Genomic DNA, 23,430 nt, shown 5'->3' with positions numbered 1-23,430 from the left:
TTGTCCTTAGGTGTCGTTTGAAAGGTCAAAGGTATCATCCTATTCATTTTGAAGATAAAGGAAACGTTATCAATCTCTTCCTCTCTTAGATCATTTTCTTTGAATTTAGCTGTCTTCAGCAATAATATTATACATATATAATACATTGTGTTTGTGCAGCTTTTTCCTCCATTTGAAAAACGAAGTAGTACGTAATACTAACTCATGCAAGGATTAACAATAAACAATTACATGCTAGAGGTAAGTTGGATTTATGTTAGTTTCAGTTTTAGCCATGCAATTACTGATATTCAAGTTAGAAGTTCATTAACATTGCATTATGAGTACAAAAAGTACTATATTATATTAGCTATTAACAATTTATCATTAGCAGAAATTTTAAAGGGACTATTATAAAATTGGTCTCTCTCTCTCTCTCTCTCTCTCTCTCTCTCTATATATATATATATATATATATATATATATATTGTAAACTGTATTTTCTAAGCATGGTCCAAATTAAAAGTAGGAGTTAGGAATCTTTATTGGTGGGGGGATGAAAATAACCTGCTACCTAATGAAAGTGATAAATGATTGAATGACAGACAATATTTTAGAGTCAAGTGTAAGAAAGGAAGTTCATAGAAAAGATGAAAAGATGGATAAGGTGGTCAAAGAACCTGCTATACTCTTTTTATGGTATTGTTGGGAAGTTTTGCTGTTAAATTTGGAAACATTAAAAGAAAAAACTGGGTCATCTGTTTTTATTGGATGATGAAGTTGGGACACTACACTAAACGTGTGAAATATAAAAGCAAAGCTTAAAAAAAGGGGGAAATTTAACTTACTATACTAAAACCTTTAATTATGCTAGTCCTTCGGATGAAGACTAAAAACTCTACAATGAATGATTGCTTAAATGAATGCTTTAACTAAATTTTACTACACTTGCAATGCCAAATAATTTTAACTCTTTACACAAATTTTATCAAATGCTATTATTTATAATATGAGTATTTAATTTGTGGAATGAGAGTGTTTAATTTATGGAATGTTAGTGTTTAATTTCTGATCAAAAAATAATATGAGTGACTGATTTAATTTATGGAATATACCATTAAGTTATGCATTATAATGATTTAATTATTTTCTCAGTTAATATAACTTCTTCCCAACATAAATTTTTTTAGTTAACAGTTACTTTACAACATAAAGATTTTAATTTTGATTTTTGCAAACTTTTTAAGAAGTTTTAATCAATAATAAAAAGGTATTTGAAAGAATTAATATGTTGGCGACATTTTTCATTTACATTCAGCGTTAGTTTTATAATAAACTACGAAAACACACGTGCTCTCTTAATGTTGTTTGCATTCTAATATTTTATTATTTTTATGAATAATTAATTAAAAATAATATAATTTAAAATTATATATAATTTCATATAATATAAAAATTATATAGACGTTATTTTTTTAAAAATATTTAGTTATTTTAAAATATAAATATAAAAGATTTAATTTTTTATTTTATTAAGTAAATAAATAAATAATGAAAAAAATATAAATTAAAATAAATATGAATAATAAAAAAATTTAAATATTTTTTTATTAATTTTTTATATAAATAATTATTTTAATTTAAAAAAATACTATTTAAAGGATAAAACAATAAGAATTTATGTACACCAACATCATTCTCTTTTATTAATGTTATAGAGTTATAGATAACCCTTTCTAGTGCTATTATCAAAGATTGTACTCATAATATCATTGGGACAGGATATTATGAGTAAATAAAGAGGAAGAAATAAAGAAGAAAAAGATAAATAGTAGAGAAATATAATAGAATCGATATATTGCTAGAGTGAATAAAAAAGAATTTAACTTTTTCTTATCTGAATGGTAGAAAAGACAATGAAAACAATAAATAATATTATAAAAGTATTTTTATATTAATCATAAAATGGATACAAATATAATTTTGATTTTTCTCAATATAAATATATTTTTAAATCTTAAAGACATTTTCTTTTTTTTAATATTCAAATCTAAAATGTTAAACACCACTTTCCTTCCCTTTTCATGCATAGAGAGGAGAATAATTCTTTACGGGATTTGTTCAAAGTTTATCGTCATCTTTCTTAATTTTCACTCATCAAATAAAAAAAATATATAATTTTCTCTTATATTTCAATTTTTCCTAAATATACCCATTCAAAAAGTTTCTTTACAGCCTAACTGATGTGATTATGACAATACGATGCTTGCAAAAGTTTTTTTTTTTGGGGAGGATTAGACAATAAGATGTTTTGAGTGTGAAATGTTGTTGCTATGAAAATAATTTGGTATCACCATAAGCTTTCTGAATTTTTTGTGTTAGGTGATGCCCAAGCCTTTGTTCATTATTATAAGGTGTTAGAACTTACATTCTCACTTTTTTTATTTCTTTGTATAAAAATTTCAAACAAATTTTTTCAAATAATTATTTTTATGAAATAGTTATATCTAAATCCAAAGTTAATAATAATAATAATAATAATATAATTAACTTAATTATTTTATCAAAATCTCTTACATTGCTAATTATACAATTAGCTTACTGGTTTCATAATTTTATTTTCAATTAATTGAATATAATTTAATTTATTCTAAAAAATTTAATTACTAGTAAAAAAGAGTGTATACTTTAAATAAAAAATATATCAATAAGACTAATTACATAAAAAGTAATAAATAATTACACTACAATTACTTTTAGTACTTTGAATAACTTTTATTTATTCTATATTTTATAATATAATTAAGAATAAAAAATAAAAATTAATTTTATATTTCTTTATACATTCATATATTGTTATATTTTTTAATTTTGAAATATAATTGTTCATAAAACAGAAGCATAAAATATATAAAAAATCCTCTTCACATATAATGTCACTTAAAATATTGTTTACTGTGTTTTTTTTTCTGTAATGGAGCTTAAATTAACGAAATTAATTACGTTAATAAAATGAATAATATTTTATTTAAAAAATAGAAAAATCTATAATTCTTTATAATTTGATAATTTTAAATTAATATTAGTTTAGAATTATTAAACTAGTTTACATTAAATTTCAATCCTAAAACATAATTAATCTTAACAAAAATGATGTTAGGTTATAAGCCACGGAAATTTCTGTGGCTCTGGGGCGTTGACATCATCCATCTTCATCCACGGTTTGCACCACCGTGGGAATTAGAGTTCCTATTGAATTCCACAACTTGGCCAACCAAACGATGACAACTATGCAAACTCTGCCACCTGCTTTCCGTCCATCAATTCCACCCCCAAATTCTCACGCTTTTCCGGCAGCCACTCCCTTTAATAATTCTCCCAAATTCATTGGCTCAAAGGGTCTCAGAGTTACCCTCAGACACTCTATCATTTCTCCAAGGGTTTCCAATTCCCAGTATAGTCCCCAAATCGCGGAAACTCTCAGTGACGTTAGCATTTTTACAGCCTCCGGCGAGCCAGTAATGTTCAGTGATCTCTGGGACCAGAACCAGGTCAGTATACCTTCTATTTATATGTAAAAGCTTTCATCTGGTTTTGGTTGCTTTTTTATAATTTTCTTACTTTGATTTCATTAAAAAAATTATACTAATGTCAATGAGAATATTGTGAGAATTAGATATCTTTTACAATTTATCATGTCTATAATGCTTTGTTCTCCATTTTAAAATATGAATTCTCTTCTGTGATATAAACTTTTTTATGCTACTTTTAGATTGATTTGTATGTTGTATTAGATCAGCCTTAATTCTTGCAGGGAGTAGCTGTTGTGGCACTGTTGAGGCACTTTGGATGCCCATGCTGGTAATCTCACGTTTAGTCATCAATCAAGGCATGTTTAAGTGATAATTCTTCTAATTTATGCCTTGTGGAATCTTGTCATAAGCTGGGAATTGGCTTCAGCCTTGAAAGAGTCCAAAGCAAGGTTTGATTCAGCTGGTGTCAAGCTAATTGCAGTGGGTATTGGTACTCCTACTAAAGCCCGCATGCTTGCTAATAGAGTAATTTCTGTGTCCTCCTTTGTCATTTTAGTGTTTTTCCTAGCAAGGTGCATGCTTTCAGAAAGTAACATAAAAATAAGTCATTATTTTAGGGTCTTATTTGTTGGAGTTATTTTTTGACTATCATTATTGGTTATATTAGCTGTTGTAAAGAATGTCCCTTGTTATTTTAGGTGTGACATTAGATCTGGAAAGGTTTATTCTGGTAAACTTTGGAGTCAACGAATGCTAATTTTTAGTGAAGGTTTTGTTTAGGGACGACAACCCAACCTAAACCCAATTGATACTTATAAAATTTACTTCCAATGAATGAGGTTTTGTCTATCAAACGACCCTGGCTTAGGTCTAGTTAAACATTTTGAAGGTCTGGGTTTGGACATTATAGTAGGCAACCTCCCATTTTACCTACACTCTCATAAATTTATATTTGTTATATTTTATAATTAAAATTTGAAAGATCTTTCAATATTTCATAGTTGAGTTGGAAGTTGAACTTTTGAGTTAATGTTTTTTCGGTTTATTGGTTTTTCATGGTTAATTTAAACTAATATTGTTGTTTCACCATTTTGTAGAAAAGGGTACATTTAAAAGAAAGTAAAATGGAGATAATGAACTTATATGCCTGTGATTGTATTACTTATCAACTATGGACACGATAGTAGTTACCCTATCTAAAACCCCTGTATCTATAGTCGTCCTTTCACGTATATAATATCATTCTAATAAGATTTTTTTTAGTTAATAGTCTCAAAACTCAAGTATATTTTAGTTGAGTGGCCGGTGATTCAAGTCTAAATCCATTTAATTGAAGATTTAGCATTTGTGCTGCTAATGGACTCGAGTATAGCAGTGGAATGGTCATTTTTATCTTAACCAGGCATAGAGTTTCGATCTCAGTTTGAATTTTGAAGACTTCATGTAAATGAACTATTTGTATGATATTGATATGAATGACATCAGAACTGATATTTTTGTCTTGATGTTTTTATCTTCAGTTACCATTTCCAATGGATTGTCTTTATGCTGATCCTGATCGCAAGGTAATATGCTGGGATAGCTAGTTGAACATTCACCCACATAACTTATCTTTTAGTTGAATATTAACCAGTTTGACATTCTTTCAGGCATATAATGTTTTGAACCTTTACTATGGTTTTGGCCGAACTTTCTTCAATCCGGCCAGTGTAAGCTTAGCCTCTAACATCTTTGAAGTATATATTTTTTTTTGGAAGAAGCATTTGTAATTATGCATGCAGAACTGCTGATTATACTTTTTAACCATAAATTTGATATCACAGACAAAGGTGTTTTCGAGATTTGATGCTCTGCAGAAAGCTGTCAAGAACTATACAATCGAAGCCACTCCAGATGATAGAAGTGGTGTTTTGCAACAGGTTGATTCATTAATCTGATAGTAAAAAGGATGAAAGCAATATTATGCATTTTGTATCCCCTAAAATTTTGATCCTTTTTATTTTCTTCAGGGAGGGATGCTTGTGTTCAGAGGAAAGGAGCTACTGTATGCGAGGAAAGACGAAGGGACAGGTGACCATGCCCCATTAGATGATGTTTTCTATGTCTGCTGCGAAGCTCCTGTTGCCTAAAGATATAAAAGTTTGCATAGTTTAGGAAATATTTGTTTTAGTAGATGAGATTTTTCTGAATCTTATCGGTGACAACATATTGTATGTTAAGGGCATGATTAAAAACCATATACACATATTATAAAGTAAAATATATAAATATTACATAGTTCCACTGTTAACTTAATTTTAGTATCAAAACTTGATATAATTCGTGATTGTGATATATGTAGCTTCTTCATGTTTTAGCAATTATAAATGATTATAATGAATAGCAAATCGGTATATGCCTAGACATATTTCGAAAGGTATATATAACACATAATTATTTTTTCCTTACATTTAACTCCTTTTTTTTATCAGCAATAAAAAATAAATAAATGGGAACCACTTCAAGGGTGGTCTAACCCTTATACATAAAAAGCTAGCGCCTTACTAACCTCCAACCAAGGAACACCTTCCATCTTAAATAAGGAACAACCAAACCAACTCAATAAATCATTAAAAAACCAGTCTCATAGAATCCACCCCAGTTGGGTACGTAAAGGAATTACAATAGGACTTTGCAAAAATCCAAGACCAAACATTTACCTGAACCAGTGCAAATACCTCGAGTGCATCTACCATGTCCCTGTCGAAGGTCACCGAGTTCCTATGTCTCCAAATTCCACTCACAACACCAACCCAAATCGCCCCCCAAATGTCATTAACCACATCAGAAGCTGAACACAACCTAAATTGTTGGAAGTTTATCAAAGGGTCCTTGTGGATAAGAACGACACTCCAAGCCACTCAAAACAAAGACACCACACCCGCCAGGTAAACTCGCAGACGGAAGACAAATGATTTGACGACTTTTCCACCTTCCCACACAAACCACACACCAGATTCTCTACCACCACCCATCGCCTTTCCAAATTTACCCTAGTAGCAATCTTATTCTCCATCACCCTCCAAGCAGTGAACAAAGCGGAAGACATACATTTAACTCTACTTGACATTATAGACAAGAACATAATAAAAACAATTCAAAAATTAAAACTAGTCAAAATTTTGATTACGAAGTATTAATAATATTTCAAAAAAATTTAGGGGCCTAAAAATAATAAATTCAAATATTAATAAAAGGTTTACTTGCTATTTGTACCATTCTTATAGTTTGATATAAACATTTCATGACTCTTAGAATCTATTCTCATAAATATAATAAATTCATAATTAATTCTTTTGGACTGTTTTCTTTTAATAACATTTTATTAATTTTAGAATAAGTATTCTTTTCTGTCAGAAATTTATATTTATGAATCAAATCAGATATATTATATTTTCTTCACACATATTAGATTTTTCTAAATACATTAAATTTTCTTTTCCGATACAGTTCTTTCAAATATAAGTGAAATAATAAATAAATTAATAATGTTTAAATAATTGGTTTTAATTCACTTAGATTGTTAAATGATGTTAAACTACAAATACAAAACCAGCTTCCGGAAGAAAAAAAATCTATTAGATTGTGAAGACTTACTAATCTTATTTAAATAATAATAATAATAATAATAATGTTTTGTTTGGATTTAAAGATAGATTTGAGTGAGTGAATTTGAGAAGATGAGTGAAAATGAGTCAAAAGTAAGGTTATTTGAATTAAGGAAAAATAAAAAAAATAAAAATTTAAAAAAATTAATAAATAATGTGACAAGTATGATTAATAAAATATTTTTTTTAGATAAATAAAATTGTAAGATTACAAATATATCTTTATAATTAAAATTAAATTAAAATAAAATATGATTAAATTATTTTTATGTATAAACAAAATAAAATTTATATACAGACAATACATATTTTGTACAAATAAAACTCTTAAATAATATTTTATTATTCACAACTATTATTCATTAACTTTCATAAACTTTATTTTTATTTCTTATCATCTTTTTCTTAATCCAAACAATATTCCTCACAAATCTTCTCAAATCCACCTCTTCAAATTTACAAATCCAAACAAATCATAAAAAAAATTTTAAAAAAAAACTACATTGGACAAATCAAGAATTTACAGCGTCAAAAACTTATTGAAAGAAACAAAGAAAATGTCTCCCGCCACGGAAATTCTGTGGCTCTGTCCTTTAAGATTGAATCTCATTCACAGTGTACCATCTTCTTCCATACTTTCCATCATTATATCTTAGTTAGGCTTCATCTTCATTTCAAATTGAAGAAGAAGAAGAATTCAACAACGCCATGGCAACCTTTCAATTTCTTCGACCTTCTCTCCCTTCATCACTCTCACACCCAATTTTTCACACTTTCCCGTCCACCCCCTGTAACTATTTCCCCAAATTCATAGCCTCAAAGGGTATCAGTGTCACTCCCAGACATTGTACCATTTCTCCCAGGGCTTTTAATTCCCAGTATAGTCCCCAAATCGCCGACAGTCTAAATGATGTCAGCATTTTCACCGCAGCGGGCGAGCCAGTAAGGTTCAATGATCTCTGGGATCAGAACCAGGTCAGTATACCTTATAATTTTTTTCTTTTTCTAGATGTATATAAGATGTTAATCAGTATTTTGAATGTCCATTACTCATTTTTTATTCCAATTTTTGGAATTAAGAATCTATGAGATGATCCTACAAAATATCGTAATATCTTGCCCTAAATTACTTTTGAAATCAACACATAATACTGATATAGCGTCCATTGTTCAATCTTCTATTAGATTGTCGCACTAAACCGTTCCTCTACAGCAACTACGACAGGGATTGTTTTGTACCGTTATACCGGTGTTATAACCTTGGTTGTGCCTTCAAGTTTTTATAAGAATAAAGATTGAAATACCGCAATAGTTGGGTACAATTTGTAGTTATTATGTCTAAAATGATTTGTATAGAGACTTTTAAAATATGACTTTTATCGTATGCATCCCGTTTTGTATCAGTGCTTCGTGTGTGATTGGTCTTAATTCTTGTAGGGAGTAGCTGTAGTGGCACTATTGAGGCACTTTGGATGCATTTGCTGGTAAATGATCTTCAGCTTTGCTCAGCAATCAAGATTTGTTTGAGTGATAATTCTTCTAATTTATGCCTTGTCTGTTCTTGTTATAAGTTGGGAATTGGCTTTGGCCTTGAAGGAATCCAAAGCAAGATTTGATTCAGCTGGCGTGAAGCTAATTGCCGTGGGTGTTGGTACTCCCGATAAAGCCCGCGTTCTTGCTGAAAGAGTAATTTCTCTATCCACCTCTTTTCATTTCGGTGTTTTCATGTGTCTTACGGATTTAAGAACGAACGAGGGAAAAGTTTCACGTGGAACAGAAATGAAAAATTGAATCAGATATAAGAAAAAATATCCATAGGCACTAAAGTTCTAAGTTAAAAACGATGTCATACTTCCTTATGAGTTCATTTTTACTTCATTCAGGGTAAATGTAGTATAAAAATTTCAACAATATGCTCTAATAGATAATATAAAAATAAAGTCTATCTATCTCTCTGGAAATTTTTCAACATATACTCTAGAAGATAATATAAAAAATAAAATAAGAAACAGGGCATAAATAATCTGAGGTTCTTATTAGTTTAGGCGAGACATTAGATATGGAGAGATATACTCATGAAAATTACTTACAGTGAAGGGTTTACCTATGCTTGCTATAAAATTATACATCTGTTATATTTTGTACTTAGAATATACAAGATCTTTCACTATTTTGTAAACTGTAAGCATTTTAAATTAATTCCTTTTGTAGGTTATTTTTGGGGAAATTATATTCATAAATATTAAATGACGCTCCTAACTCTTTATTAAAATTTGAATCTAGGAATACCTTAAAAACATGAGAGCAATTTTCCTTTAATTAAATCATTCATTTTTTATAAAATATTCTTTAATTTTAATATTTTAATATTTTAAAACTTTAATATTTAATATTTATTTAATTTGTAGTGAGTACACACTTTTAAATAAGAGAAGTGATTGTTCCTTCATTAAAAACATAACAAATGTAAATGTCATTTTTTAAAAATACAATGAGTTAGATGTTTATTCAAAAACTAGAGAGATGGTGAAAGGGAGTGTGTGCCTCATTTTATTAAAAATATAAAGGATTTGTATATATTTTAAAATGAAAGATGTTACTGTCATTTAGCATTACCTCAAATATGTTAGTGCAATTAATTTTAATATTAAAAAATATTATTCTTTTATCACTTTGTGTAAAACAAAAAAAGTACGTTAAAAACAGAGTATGTTGCATTACAATCAAATGGAGAGAATGGGTTTAATATATGTTGTATATCTATGAAGGGAGTCTAGCAACACATTTTCAATATACTCTCTTGATTACAATTTATTAAAAACTAGAGGTTTATTAAATAAGACGAGACCCACAAAACATTGTAATTTTTAATAAATTTCTTTTAAGTGTTGAGTTCAAAGAATGTATTTCTAAAAAGAATGTATTTCTAAAATACCTATTATTAAGTAGTGTGAACACTAAAAGCGTCTTTGATAATTCAGAGACATTGTGGAAACAGGATGGTGAGAGTAGAAATAGGATGGTGAGAGAAGAAATGGATGGGAAAAAAGATAAATTGTGTTACAAGAAAAATGATGGAGGAGAAAAGTGTGAATCCCATAATTTTTTATTTCTCTATAAAATAATAAAGAAATAACTTATAAATGCAAAAGAAATAATCAATTACGAAGAAAATATAATCGATTGTCTATAATTTATTATGCAACATATATGGTACGAGAAAATCATAATCAACTGAGAGATATATGTAATCAATTAGGTACGAACACAACTGATTGTTCACAAGTATTCCTGTAATGATTTTACATTTTTCTATTTTCTTAAAATCAAGCATATATATAATCTATTCCTACTTTATTTCTCACATTTATTTTCTTGCATGAATTTGATTACTGGTTATGTTTTTAAATGCAAATATGCACACCCCACTTTACTAATCTACCTAAAATCTATCCTTTGGGTATATTTTGGCTGAGTGGTTTGTCATTCAGGTTTAAATCCATTTCATGAAGGTTCATCATTTGTGTCCTAAATTAACGCGAGGATAGCAGTATAATGGTCATTTTTATCTTGATAAGCATACTGTATATATGAAATTCGAAGACTTTTAATGTAAAAATTACCTGTTTGTATTAATAGTGGTATGAATATGTTCTTCATATCAGAACTGATATTTTCTCTCTATCTTGATATTTGCACTGACAGTTACCATTTCCAATGGATTGCCTTTATGCAGATCCTGACCGCAAGGTAAGATGTGGTTAGCTACTTCAACATGCACCTACTTGACTTATCTTTTAGTTCAATATTGTCCATTTTCACCTTCTTTCAGGCATATAATGTTTTGAAACTATACTATGGTTTGGGCCGAACTTTCTTCAACCCTGCCAGTGTAAGCTTAGGCCTCTAACTTCTCTATAACTAAAAAACACACACACTATATATGTGTGTGACATTAGCAATTATGCATCCTGATTTACTTTTTTAACCTAAAAATTGATTCCTCAGGCAAAGGTGTTTTCAAGATATGATTCTCTGCAGAAAGCTGCCGAGAACTATACAATTGGAGCCACTCCAAATGATATAAGTGGTGTATTGCAGCAGGTTGATACATTAATCTGGTAGAAAAAGTGATAAAAACAGTTCTACCAGCATTCCCTTTAGTATTGATCCATTTTATTTTTGTCAGGGAGGAATGTTTGTGTTCAGAGGAAAGGAGCTATTATATGCAAGGAAAGACGAAGGGACAGGTGATCATGCCCCGTTAGATGATGTTTTAGAGGTCTGCTGCAAAGCTCCTATTGCCTAATGCTGTATTTTATAAAATTCTAAATTCTCATAACACTAAGAATGTTCAATTTAAGAATATTTGTGTTAGTATATTAGATTTCCTTAAATCATATCGGCAACAACATATTGGAAGATGTGGATTTGATTAAAATATCATATACAAATTGTAAAGTCTAATTTAAGTTTAATTGAAATTTTCTTCTTATTATCTATGCAAATCTTTGTAGCTTCTATTTGTGTCAAATCAAGTTCTTTCAATAATCTCCTTAGTGCATGACAAGTGTATGGAGTTGTTGCAAGGTATACTTACTTACATGTTGAAAGTGTGACAATGGGTTGTTTCTTTGAATTCCATGAAAAAACACATACCTCCAAGATGAAGTTTGAAATCATTAGAAAAATAATAAAATAACCCATAATTAAGAGTACGTTTTAGATAATGAAGTATCCTCTTACCAACTTTCATATGAGTAGAAGTGAGAGTCTCCATGAATCGACTCACTACTCTAACTATATATAAAAACATTGGACCTTGTAGGTGTTAAGTATCAAACTCCCATGATGCTTTTGAATAAAGTAGGATTCTCCTTTTCACCCTCTTCAAACTTTGATAAATGTATCCCATTATCTATAGGTGTGTTCATTGGATTACAATCAAACATTTTAAATTTCTTTGAAACCTCTTTTGCATAGCTTCCTTTAGAAATGAAGATACCTTCATCCAATTGCTTAACCTTTAACCCCAAATAATATGACACGAGTCTTGTGTTTGTCATATGACATTGTCTTCTTGAATTCTTCAAACAAGCTTGGATTACTACTAGTGAATATAAGATCATTCATGTTGAGACAAACAATCAAAATATCTCCATTATCATGAGTTTTGGCATAAATAACATATTCATTAAGACCTCAAAACCATTATCTTGGAGGTACTTGTCAATGTAGTTGTTTCATACTCTTGGTGCTTGCTTTAATCCATATAAAACTCTCTTCAATTTTAGAACCTTATCTTCATGTCCTTCAATTGCAAAGCCCAAAGGTGGCTTAATATAGACTTCTTCTTTTAGATAGTCATTTAAGAATGCAAACTTCACATCAAGTTGATAAATCTTCCACTTCATTTGAGCTGCCAAAGAAATTAACAAATATGGATTGTATCCATGCGGGCGACAGTTGCATAAACTTCATCACAATCTACTCCACGCTTTTGCTTGTAGCCTTTTATACAACAAGTTCTGTTTTGTACTTTCCACCTTTCACTAGCATTTTTCTTAGCCCTGTACACAATTTTACTGCAATTGCTTCATGAATTTTGCGAAGATTTGTTAGTTCCCTAATATATTATTCTTGATTGACTTGATCTCCTCTTTGCCACATTCTTTTCCAATTAGAGCCTTGAAATTCTTGAAAGTAACAAAAACTTCTGATTTTTGTTTGAAAAAGTATACCCATGTTTTTATATTAAAATCATCAATGAAGAGTAAGAAATATTATTCTTGCTGAATGAAGGAGGATTGATTTGATCACACATCCATATGTATGAGTTGAAGTGACTTGGTTGCTCTTAATGCTAGTTTCACAAAACTTCTTCTCACAAGACATAGTTCACACAATTGATTAGGATTGTCAATTAATTGTAGGCATCCCTTTCACCATCCTTTCACCATATCTTTTTCTCCTAAACTTTTAAGGGCTCCAAAGTTTAAGAGTCCAAAATTCATGTGCCAACACTATGCTTTATCTTGCATACTCACTTTCAAACACTTTGCTTCAATAGTTTTTAGATTCAAGATAAACATTCTATTTCTTGACATAAGCACCTTAGAAATCAAATTTTCATTTTGATCTTTAAGCCACAAATATTTGTCTTTCATGAGAATATCATATCCTTTTTCAAGAAGTTGGCCTACACTCAAAATATTTCTTTTTAATTTAGACACATAATAAACATCCTTGATCAACTTATGATTTCCATCTTTGGAAGATATTAGAATTGTACCTTTTTCTTCAATTAAAACTTTCAACGAGTCTTCAAATAACACATTTCCATTCATATTCTCATTAAGCTCCACAAATTTCTCCTTGTATCCACATGTGACTGCTAGCATTATTGTCTAAGTACCATGAGCAATTAGCATCTTATCTTCATGTTTTACTGTTAGTAGCAAAGTTAACTCTTCTTCTTCATTAACAAGATTAACTTTTTCTCCATTTTATTGGGACGACACTTCCAAGAGAAATGACCAAGCTTTTGACAATTATGCCATTTCACTTTCGATTTCTCGTACCTTCTTTTATTTTGAAAATAACCACAATGTCTTCCTCTTGCTCTTCCACGGGCTATCGATGATAAATAATTTCTTTCTTTATTGTTTGAATCATTGTTACCATTTACTTTTCCTTATTGTACATGATCATGTCCTCTTCCTCCTTGCCCATAATCATGTCTTCTTCCTCGTCCACATCCTCGTTGACTCCTAAGTCCTCCATTATTTTTCAAAGAAACTTGAGCTTTGAGGGCTTGCTCTAATGACTCTTCTTCTTTCCTCTTGATTCTTTATACATAAGCTTATAGAGAACCTTCCAATTTTTTAATGATCATAGAGTTAAGATCTTTTGACTCTTCAATCACACACATCACATAATCGAACTTTGCAGTTATGCTACGAAGGATCTTCTCTACCACACGAATATCTTCTATTTTATCTCTATATTTCTTCAATTGATTAACAATTACTTTTACACTTAAGCAAAAATCCAAAATTGATTCAAATTCTTTCAGCTTCAAAGTCACTTAGTGATTGAAGCCTTATCTTCTTCACTTTATCAATGCCTTGGAGTGATTTTTCCAAAATCTCCCAAGCTTCCTTCGACGTAGTAATGCAACCTTCTCCAACATAAGGTCATCCAATCATTAAGGGATAAGAGTAAGAGCTTATTGATTCTTTTTCCTTGTTTTTAATAAAGTCTCCATCTCATCTTGAGATAATCTTTCTTCATTTTTTGGTTTGTAATAACAAACAGACTCTACTACCACTTTATTAGAGGAAGAGGTGAGAAGAAAAGAAAGAACTCAAATTTGCTTACCTTGAAAATGCCAAATACAATGAGATATTTAATGGAGAAATCTAGACTTTTTTTTAAAGAGTTTTTCTAATTAAAACTCCATTATAGAATTTTCTACATAATTTTCTAATTAAAAACTTTATAGATTTTGCTCAAGAAACTCAAAATCTATTCTAAATATTTCTTTATTTTAAATTATAATAAAATATTCTACAAATGTTCTGTTATATATAGTTAGTTCACTATGAATTCAGTTTTAAGTACAAACTTGATTTAGAAATGGTGATTGTAATTTATGTATGCTGTTCATGTTTTAATCATTATGAATGGTTATAATGATGTTGCTAATTGGTATATAGCTAAAGATACACAGGGAAAGGTATGTACCGAGTGTTATCCAGGGAGAGATTAAAAATAACAGTAAGAATAATATGATTGTAACATGTTTTCTCTCTCAATTGTCATTTAGTATTTTTGGTGTCTGTATTATTTTTTTTCCTTTTCTCTGGCTGCAACCTTTCGTTGAATCTGGGAAAGTTCAAACTCTCCTTTCTTGAGGAATGTGTGGGGCTTTTGTCGTGGTGATTCTGGGCCCTACATGATGTACATTTCCTCAAGATGGGCTCATTATTTTTGGGCCAAGTTGTGTTTGTGCGTCCTAGTAATTTCTTGTGGTTGTAAAATCTATTTAAGGAGCAGACATGATCGATGATCGAGTTCCTGTATTTTCACTTTTAGTTGGTGTTAATTGAGAGAACAGTGAGGAAACGTACGTTTGATTTGACTCTTATCAATTATTTTCGTACAAGCCGGTTGAAGATAGCTGCAATGGTTGGTGTAACAAAGAATGGGGTAGTTTCCTTTGTATATTATGTAAGTGATATAGTTTGGAGGAGAATCCTAATCTGTAGACAGTGCATCTGAGGATAAAAGGAGGGCAGAGGATGCACTAACGCGGTCTAACCTGATTGGGTTGGGATGGCCATTCTTTTCGAGACATTTTACATTGTTTAGGTCCAATCTACTGATAAGCCAGAAATGAGTACATGTATTGTGGGGTTCTGAGTACAAAGTAAAAGTACATAAGAAATAAAAGAATGTATCCACTAAACAGTGCCTTCCTGTTGCAGCTCATATATGATAGGCACCTGTGAGTGAGCCCCATCTTGGGCGAAGGCTTTGGCTTTTTCTCTTTTTATACAACCACACAATACAACCATACATTACAACTTACTTTCCCATCACATCATCACAAAAAAAATAAAACATATTCTTCCAACACTGTTTATCTATGTATAGTTATATAACCTCAATGATATTTGTATGACAAGGATTAAGTTCCCCTAAAAGCAATTCAAAAAAAAAAACCTTCCATTTTTAATTTAATAATTTTACAAAAATAATTCATGTTTGATTGTGAAATTAAAAGAACGAAAGATTGAGAATTATACCTTCTAGTAGTGAAAAAGCTACAACACTCAATATTTGTGTCTTGTTCTCCTCTTACCTTGAAGGTACTATTTATTATAGATTATTCTCCTTTGACTTATAATTATACTCTCTCAACCATGACTCAGTTTGCGTAATCTCCATATTTGCTCCTGAATTAATATATAAATGTATTTATTCTTGTTTGATTAGTCGAAGATTTTGATGGGTTTGCGGAGGGATATTACGGCAAGTTTGGATCTAATTCAGTCCTAGGATTATATATTTCCTTAATGATCATGGGAAGAATCTAATTTTCTGAATTAGTCCTACCTCCACCTTCTAGATCGGCTCCACTCCGATGATTCTTTAGTTCACCCAATATTGCTGTTGGTATAGGTCAGATCCTAATTACCTATCAGTATAATATATATATAGGGTTTTTATTCTTGGTGTGAAAAAATGTTGTAGGTGTGTGCAGGCTAGAAGTAATGTAGAGTAGGTAGTGGTGTTGGGTGTGTGAAAACTAGGATAAAAGGGTGGTGGATCCGTGGATGGGTTTATACCGTAAGTTATAGATGATGGAAGGTACAAATTCTTTGGATATTTGAAGTATAACGAGGGTAAAAGGGAAAAGGAAATGTTGAATGTTGCGGTCAGCAAAGTAGTCCTAAAAGAGATTCTCATCAAGAGTACGACATGCAACATTAATGCCGAGAGAAGAAAGAGAAGAAAGAGAGAGGAAATGGACTGGGCGTAGGGTAAAGTTAACTAAGGAGGAGAAATGCACAGAAAAATGGTATTGGGTTCAATGAAAGGGTTACATAAATACATGCCCTCAGAAAGAGAAAGTGCACAAGGACCTTTTCTTCTCATGCATATACTATAGCATCCACAGGGTTCTGTGATGCCAATCAGATTAGTTGCTATCCAATTGCACTTTTTTCTGTTCACCTCTTATGCTCGTTTAGGCAATCTTATTTACTTCCATTTCATTAGATTCCTTCTTCACACGGATCTCCTATTCAAATCAACACAACCCAATTGCTTTCCTTTATCTACAAACCTCAAAAGCCTGTGTTCACATTATTACTCACCACCATTTTACACTTCTAAACCAATACTAGATTCAGGTGTGGTCTTATATTTTGACAAAATTATAATGACACATACTTTTTTTTACCATTTACTATGGGATTGCATGTACTCTATAAGAAAATATTGTGGTTTATGTTTTCTCCCTTCCGGTGATGTTTTTTTTTGGGTGTGTGGTTATATTTTTTGAGTAGTATATATTATCCATGTCTACATTCTAATTGAAATCTAATTTCTCTTTCATATTCGAGTAACAGTTCCAGACATATTGTGTGTTGTGCAAATGTAAAATTGGTGTTGATTAATTCTTTTCTCAAAGAGAGACTACTCATCACTAGTTTAGAGGTGTAAGGTACTATTTTAAGTTCGTCAGTTATCTTATATCCTGTCAGCTTTATTTTTTATAATTTAAGAAAAATTAAAAAAAAATTATATTATATTATTTAGAAGATACTTATATATAATAGTATTTTAATTTAAATTATAAATACTTACAAATTAAGTTTTAATATTAATTTTAATTGAGTAATTTATCTTATATAAAGTAACAGTTCTTTTAATTTATCCAATTAGAAATATTACTTAATCAGTTAAAAAATTTAAAAATATTTACCAAATGAAATATTTTTAATATATATATATATATGAATATTTAAAATCCAAAAATCAAAAGTAAAACAAAATTATATAAAAATAAACTAGGTTAACCTACTTGCCAACTCGCCTTTATCATGCCAGCTTCTGTTTCTCCCCATTTTTAGCCGATCAACAGTGAGATGGACAAGTATGTTTGTTACTCTTACTCTCTTTTTTTCTTTCCTTTCAAAATCCCAGTGTCTGTAAGTAAAACTTTAAGTTGTGTACAGTACAACATTAGTATTTGTTTCTGATTTTACTTGTATTAATTCTCAAACTTGCTTATAACTATAAACTCAGGATTTTGTAGCTGATCTTAGTCCTTGACAATCAAATTTTTCCAAGCATTTTCTGCTACGTACACAAAACTTTGAATATTCTTTATTTGGCTTTTTCTCCATACAAAATTTCACCCTATCGATTTTTTGAATAAAATATCAAGTCGTTACTCAACATTTGCCTGATGAAGATGGTAATTAGCATATATGGAATGAAGAAATGCTTATTTCTATATACTTCTACATACTAGATAATTGATTTCATCAGAAAGTTAGTTATTGGAACTTGACTAAAGAATTTTTATTAAGAATGTAACCATAAGGAAGTTACGGATGGAGTATATGTCGGTAGAGTTGATCATAGATAAAAGTTTATTAGTAACTTTCTATAAAAAGAAACTTACTTATAAGGGATAGGGTTGTGAAAAGGAACACTTCAACCCAGTGTGGTCTGATCCAGTAATCAAGTTAAAAATATTTAATAGTTATATTTTAAATTGGAGCATAATTTGTAGTATAATTTTGTCTTATGATAGATCCACATGTCAATTAACATCATAAGAATAAGCATATTTTATGGAAGGAGCGATAAATGATTCTGAAATTTTTTTTTTTTTTTTATTGGTGTCATAAGAATAAGTTATTACTGGTTGGTTAGGTTGGTATTCCTTATGTAGTTTGTGAGGGGTTGTTTTTGTGTTTTGAATTGTTGTGAACTTCTCTCCAAGATGTATAAGAGTTTGACCATCTCTAAAATGGTTCATATTTATTTATTTTTTTTTTTTATAAAAAAAATATTATTTTTTTCTTAATTAAAAAATAAAAAAGATTATTATTTGTTTATGAGAAAAAAATGATGAGGAAATGTTGGAGTGGCTGTTGGTACAAAGAAGAGATGAGAGACATTAAAATATCTTTATTTATTCTACGAAGCTTTTCATAGTTATGTATGGTGGATCAAGTAAAGAACCAAGATAAGATAAGGCAAGTAAAACAAAAGTAATTTTAAGTACCAAACATTACATGCACGTATACTTCTTATAAAACAACAATATATTAGATAAGATTATGTATAAATATATCTATAAAAGTACAAGTTCAAACCTGTACTCGGAACATAATCGGGCTTTATCCAACAGCTCAAGAAACTCCCCCATCATCTTCATCATTGCCAAAACTGTCAACTTGCAGTTTAAAAGTATGGAGAAAAAGCTTATCATTCCTCATCATATCCAAAACTACATCCTCCCAACTTAGACAAATAAAAAAAAATTACAATTTTTTTTAAAGAAAAGATTGGTTCAGTGGCGGAACTTTTCAATAATTTTGAGGTCAAAATAATATACTTTTAATATGTTTAATACTTGAGTTTATTTTCTACGGATTGCAAGTTAGCGTGGATGAGTTTTTTTTCTCCTACACTTACACTACATCACCTTTGCTTTATTCTACGGATTGCAAGTTACCTTTGCTTTTATATATGAACAAATAATATGAAATAAATTGCATCATTCTTAATTATCAATAACATGAATTTCTGACTTTGTTCTCAAGATTTTTTTTTTGAAAGCAGTGGATTTGATGACGGAGTTAAAGGGTCGAGATAACCTCCACCCCTTATAAATTCTATCAGTGTTTGAAGTGACATATATTTTCGCACAATATCCAACATCCAAACCATCCCTTGAAGAACAAGTTGATCATATCATTTTTCTATTTTTTTTTTGAATGATTGTAAAAAATTATTGGGTTTTAGAAGTTTTTCCACACTACTTTTAAGATCTGGATGCCATCATGATGAGGGTACTTTGGATGTGGCAGATAAGGAGAGAGGAACCTCCTGCTGGCTGAATAAAAAAAAAATTATTTAAATAAAAAAATATTGAAACAAGACGACAAAGTTCTTTGTAATATTTTTTTTAAAAAATCGACTATATCTAATTCTTAAAGTCAAATTATATATTACAGTTTAAAAAAAAAATAGAGAAATGTCCGCTTTATTTAATGAAGTTAACTTTTTACTATGATCGAACTAATATTTAAATTAATATGACAAACTGAGTGAGTATTTTTAGTGAAAGTATAAAAATATAATTTATTTGAATGAAATATTTTCAATACACCTAGAAACGTGTTTTTATATAAGTAAGGAGAAAAAGATTACACTTAATTTGTGGATGAATATTTTTGGTAGAGATTTGTGTTCAAACATTAGTAAATATTTATAATTTTAATTATATATTTTTTTAAATAGTGTATATAAGAACTGTTTATGAAAATTTTGAAAATTAGCTATAAAAATTATTTTAAATACAATACAAATATAATATTTATGATATTTGTTAATAATTATTAAAATTAGTTTTTAATTATATAGGTTAACTGGTTTAAAAAAAACACCAAAAATATCACCATATCTTGTAAGAATTTAAAAATTCAGAATGGTAATTATTTTACTTATTAATAATAAACTAACTAAATTTATAATTTATCTTTACATATTTTGTGATGAATAGATGAAAATAATTTTATTCTCATGCATTATTTACTTGTTGAATACTATATTAGATACAAATATTTATTAAATTCTTACGTTTTATCATTTTTTTTATGATATGAATTTTTATTAATCATTAACAAATATTTTTTTTATCATAATACCGTAATGATACTAGTTATGGGTTTTGCTCTAAAACTAATCTCTAAGGAGCAAGTAATGGCATGAAATCAACTTTATGGGTAGTTCAACCCTTATACATAACCATAACACAACAAGTCATTAGAACTCCTTCTAACCTACCCAATCCTTATAAACTTAAAACAACAAATGTCTCAGTCAAATTAATAAACCTTGCAAAAGCTCACTTAATTGAAAACATACAAGCCACATGATCAATGCAGCGAACAAGTAGAATTAGATTTATATGTTACCTAAGACCAAACCTCTAATTAAATCAAGATAAACATTTCTGAATGGTCGATCACTCCACCTTGAAAAATATGTTTATTTATGTGCTCCCAGATTTCATTTACTATTGCAATCCAAATGCTACTCCAAAACAACTTTAACCAGGACAGAAACATTTAACAAACTAAACTGCAAGAAGTAAGAAACTAGATCAACATGATCAACTGACGTAATCTCCAACTATGTAAAACACTGTTTATAGACAAGCCAAACAATCATGCATAAAAAAACAAATGATTTGTATACTGAAAAAAAAAAAACTACAGAAGTTGCTATCATGGTATAGAACCACATGCTCACAGCAATGCCTTATTTCGATATAAGAGAAAAATATTGCAGAAATAAGGAACGGAAACTAGTGAGAATAAGATATAATCCAAAACATCAAACCTGTACACATGAAATGTCTGCAAACTTCGATTCTAGGTCATGCATCTTTGCCGTCGCAGATGAGAAAACACAACACCCTCATTGTATACCAACCATTTTAAGAACTGGATTAATATTAATTCAAATTTACAGACTGGGCTTCTTCCAATCATGAACTTTTTAATCGATTTTTGAAATACAAACATATAGCCATTGCCCCAATCAAATAATAATCAAGATTTCTAATAAACTTGTGGTTAGAAGGAGTGTAGCAATTTGTAACTGGTGCCTTGTACTCTTTTCTGTTTTCAAGAGAAAAAAACATGCCAGTGGAGAATAAAAATATTATATTTACAATAGAGTATGAATATTGTAACCTCATTTGGTCTAATTTGAATAAACTGTGCTCATTTGGAAGGGCGTAGGAAATTTGCGAGCAAAACTATCTAGAAGAAGCTGGTCTGAGATTTATAGTGAATTATTTGAGTGGTTAAACTAAATTAGAAGTTTTTCAGATCTTGATGTAATTTGATCGTGACCCTCTTATTATTTAGTGAGGCATACTGAATGGGTATAGCAGAAATTCAATTATTATTATTATTGAAAATCTCACATCCATTAAATTAGATTAAGTTTAAATTCATATATCAGTTGAATTATTTTAAATCTATTTTAATGAAAATTTGTTATACGTATTAGATAATTAATATTACAATTTTCTGTTACGAATTTAACTTAATAATTCGTATATAAATTTTTATAAATTTTTCTGAATACAACCTCCAAGCCTTTTTAAACACAGTTGGAATGGAATATAAATCATAGAAGAGGGCAAAGAAATAAAATGTTAAAATGTGTTTATTTATGATCCGAGGAGAACCAAATTTGTACTACTAGAGCGTCTTGGATTGTTTAATTCATCACAGTGGCTCATTAAAAGCTGAAAAAGTCTTGCGCATATGGAACCATGTTTGTGGCGAAATGTGTGCATCAGAAAGTGACAGGATGCATACCCATCACTGCAGCCATAAAGAAAACAACTACAAATCTCCATCATACTGCAGACATAAAGAAAACAAGTCCAACGTACGTAGCCGGCAGACGGATAATCCAAGAAGATACAAGAAGCATAACAGCATATGTTGCAAAGAATATTCTTTATCCTAATGATGTGACGAAAAAATGAGCTAACAACATAGGATAATTTATAATAAATTAGTTTTCTTATTATTGTTACATCTGATTTCATCTATATAAGAGGATGAGAACCCAAATATTGAACCAGAAGTACAACCAAAATGAGTGAACGCAAAATAGTTCTAGTGACTGGCTGTGCCAAAGGTGGCATCGGCTACGAGTACTGTATGGCATTTGCTGAGAAAAAATGCCACGTTTTGGCCTCTGACATCTCAGCACGGATGCAAGACATGTCAGATTTGCAGTCAGATAACATAGAGACATTTGAGCTTGATGTGTCTTGTGATGAAAGTGTGTCTTCAGCTGTGGCCAATGTTATATCAAAACATGGTCGGATAGATATATTGATTAATAATGCTGGAATAGGTAGCACTGGGCCATTGGCTGAGTTGCCACTTGATACAATTAGAAAGACTTGGGAAATTAACACACTGGGGCAACTAAGAATGGTGCAGCATGTGGTGCCTCACATGGCTATGAGAAGAAGTGGGAGTATAGTAAATGTTGGCAGTGTGGTAGGCCAAGTTTCAACCCCTTGGGCAGGGTCTTATTGTGCTAGCAAGGCTGCAGTGCATGCCATGACAAACAGTTTGCGCCTAGAACTTAGGCCTTTTGGGATCAACGTAGTTCTAGTTTTGCCAGGCTCTGTGAGATCAAACTTTGGGAGGGCCAATACGGAGAGATTGGGTAATTATGAGTGGAAGCTTTATAAGGACTTTAAAGAGGTCATTGAGGAGCGAGCTAGAGCTTCTCAGGGTGACAAAGCAACGGATGGTAGAGTTTTTGCTACACATGTGGCTAAAAAGGTTTTAAGCCCTAAACCACCAAAGCAAATTGTTTTTGGTCACTTGACTCCTTTGTTTGCCTTTCTCTCTTGGTCTCCCCTCTGGGTCAGAGATCTGTTTTTCTCAACCCGTTTTGGCCTAAGGAAAAAAGTTTAA

General features: G+C 30.2%; 3 protein-coding genes across 4 annotated transcripts; all 3 read left to right on the top strand.

The window, feature by feature from the left end:
- Positions 1-3,136: 3,136 nt before the first annotated feature.
- Positions 3,137-5,807, top strand: LOC137808202 (thioredoxin-like protein AAED1, chloroplastic). Its single transcript, XM_068609188.1, has 7 exons — positions 3,137-3,530; positions 3,794-3,840; positions 3,923-4,037; positions 5,033-5,077; positions 5,162-5,221; positions 5,336-5,431; positions 5,522-5,807. The coding sequence occupies exons 1-7, from the start codon at positions 3,261-3,263 to the stop codon at positions 5,639-5,641; spliced, it is 753 nt and encodes a 250-aa protein (XP_068465289.1). The 5' UTR covers positions 3,137-3,260; the 3' UTR covers positions 5,642-5,807.
- Positions 5,808-7,704: 1,897 nt separating this feature from the next.
- On the top strand, positions 7,705-11,667 carry LOC137808203 (thioredoxin-like protein AAED1, chloroplastic). 2 transcript variants are annotated; one of them, XM_068609189.1, is made up of 7 exons: positions 7,705-8,134; positions 8,597-8,643; positions 8,731-8,845; positions 10,865-10,909; positions 10,992-11,051; positions 11,168-11,263; positions 11,349-11,667. In XM_068609189.1, exons 1-7 carry the CDS (start codon positions 7,868-7,870, stop codon positions 11,466-11,468), a joined length of 750 nt encoding a protein of 249 aa, XP_068465290.1. In that variant the 5' UTR covers positions 7,705-7,867; the 3' UTR covers positions 11,469-11,667. The 2 variants fall into 2 exon arrangements, with proteins under 2 accessions (XP_068465290.1, XP_068465291.1); XM_068609190.1 differs by lacking the exon at positions 10,992-11,051 and having other exon boundaries at positions 7,743-8,134.
- A 10,923-nt stretch (positions 11,668-22,590) lies between these two features.
- On the top strand, positions 22,591-23,430 carry LOC137805956 (short-chain dehydrogenase virD-like). The gene has a single exon (XM_068605833.1). It carries the CDS (start codon positions 22,591-22,593, stop codon positions 23,428-23,430), a length of 840 nt encoding a protein of 279 aa, XP_068461934.1.

This window comes from Phaseolus vulgaris, chromosome 3 (assembly GCF_000499845.2).
Source record: "Phaseolus vulgaris cultivar G19833 chromosome 3, P. vulgaris v2.0, whole genome shotgun sequence".
Taxonomy (NCBI): Eukaryota; Viridiplantae; Streptophyta; class Magnoliopsida; order Fabales; family Fabaceae; genus Phaseolus; species Phaseolus vulgaris.
This window is presented reverse-complemented; position numbering and strand designations above follow the sequence as displayed.

Coding starts and splice junctions, on each gene's coding strand:
- LOC137808202 (XM_068609188.1), top strand. CDS start 3,261: ATGACAACTATGCAAACTCTGCCACCTGCTTTCCGTCCATCAATTCCA. Junction 5,222..5,335: donor CTTTCTTCAATCCGGCCAGT/GTAAGCTTAGCC, acceptor TTGATATCACAG/ACAAAGGTGTTTTCGAGATT. Junction 5,432..5,521: donor GAAGTGGTGTTTTGCAACAG/GTTGATTCATTA, acceptor TATTTTCTTCAG/GGAGGGATGCTTGTGTTCAG.
- LOC137808203 (XM_068609189.1), top strand. CDS start 7,868: ATGGCAACCTTTCAATTTCTTCGACCTTCTCTCCCTTCATCACTCTCA. Junction 8,135..8,596: donor ATCTCTGGGATCAGAACCAG/GTCAGTATACCT, acceptor TAATTCTTGTAG/GGAGTAGCTGTAGTGGCACT. Junction 10,910..10,991: donor ATGCAGATCCTGACCGCAAG/GTAAGATGTGGT, acceptor ACCTTCTTTCAG/GCATATAATGTTTTGAAACT.
- LOC137805956 (XM_068605833.1), top strand. CDS start 22,591: ATGAGTGAACGCAAAATAGTTCTAGTGACTGGCTGTGCCAAAGGTGGC.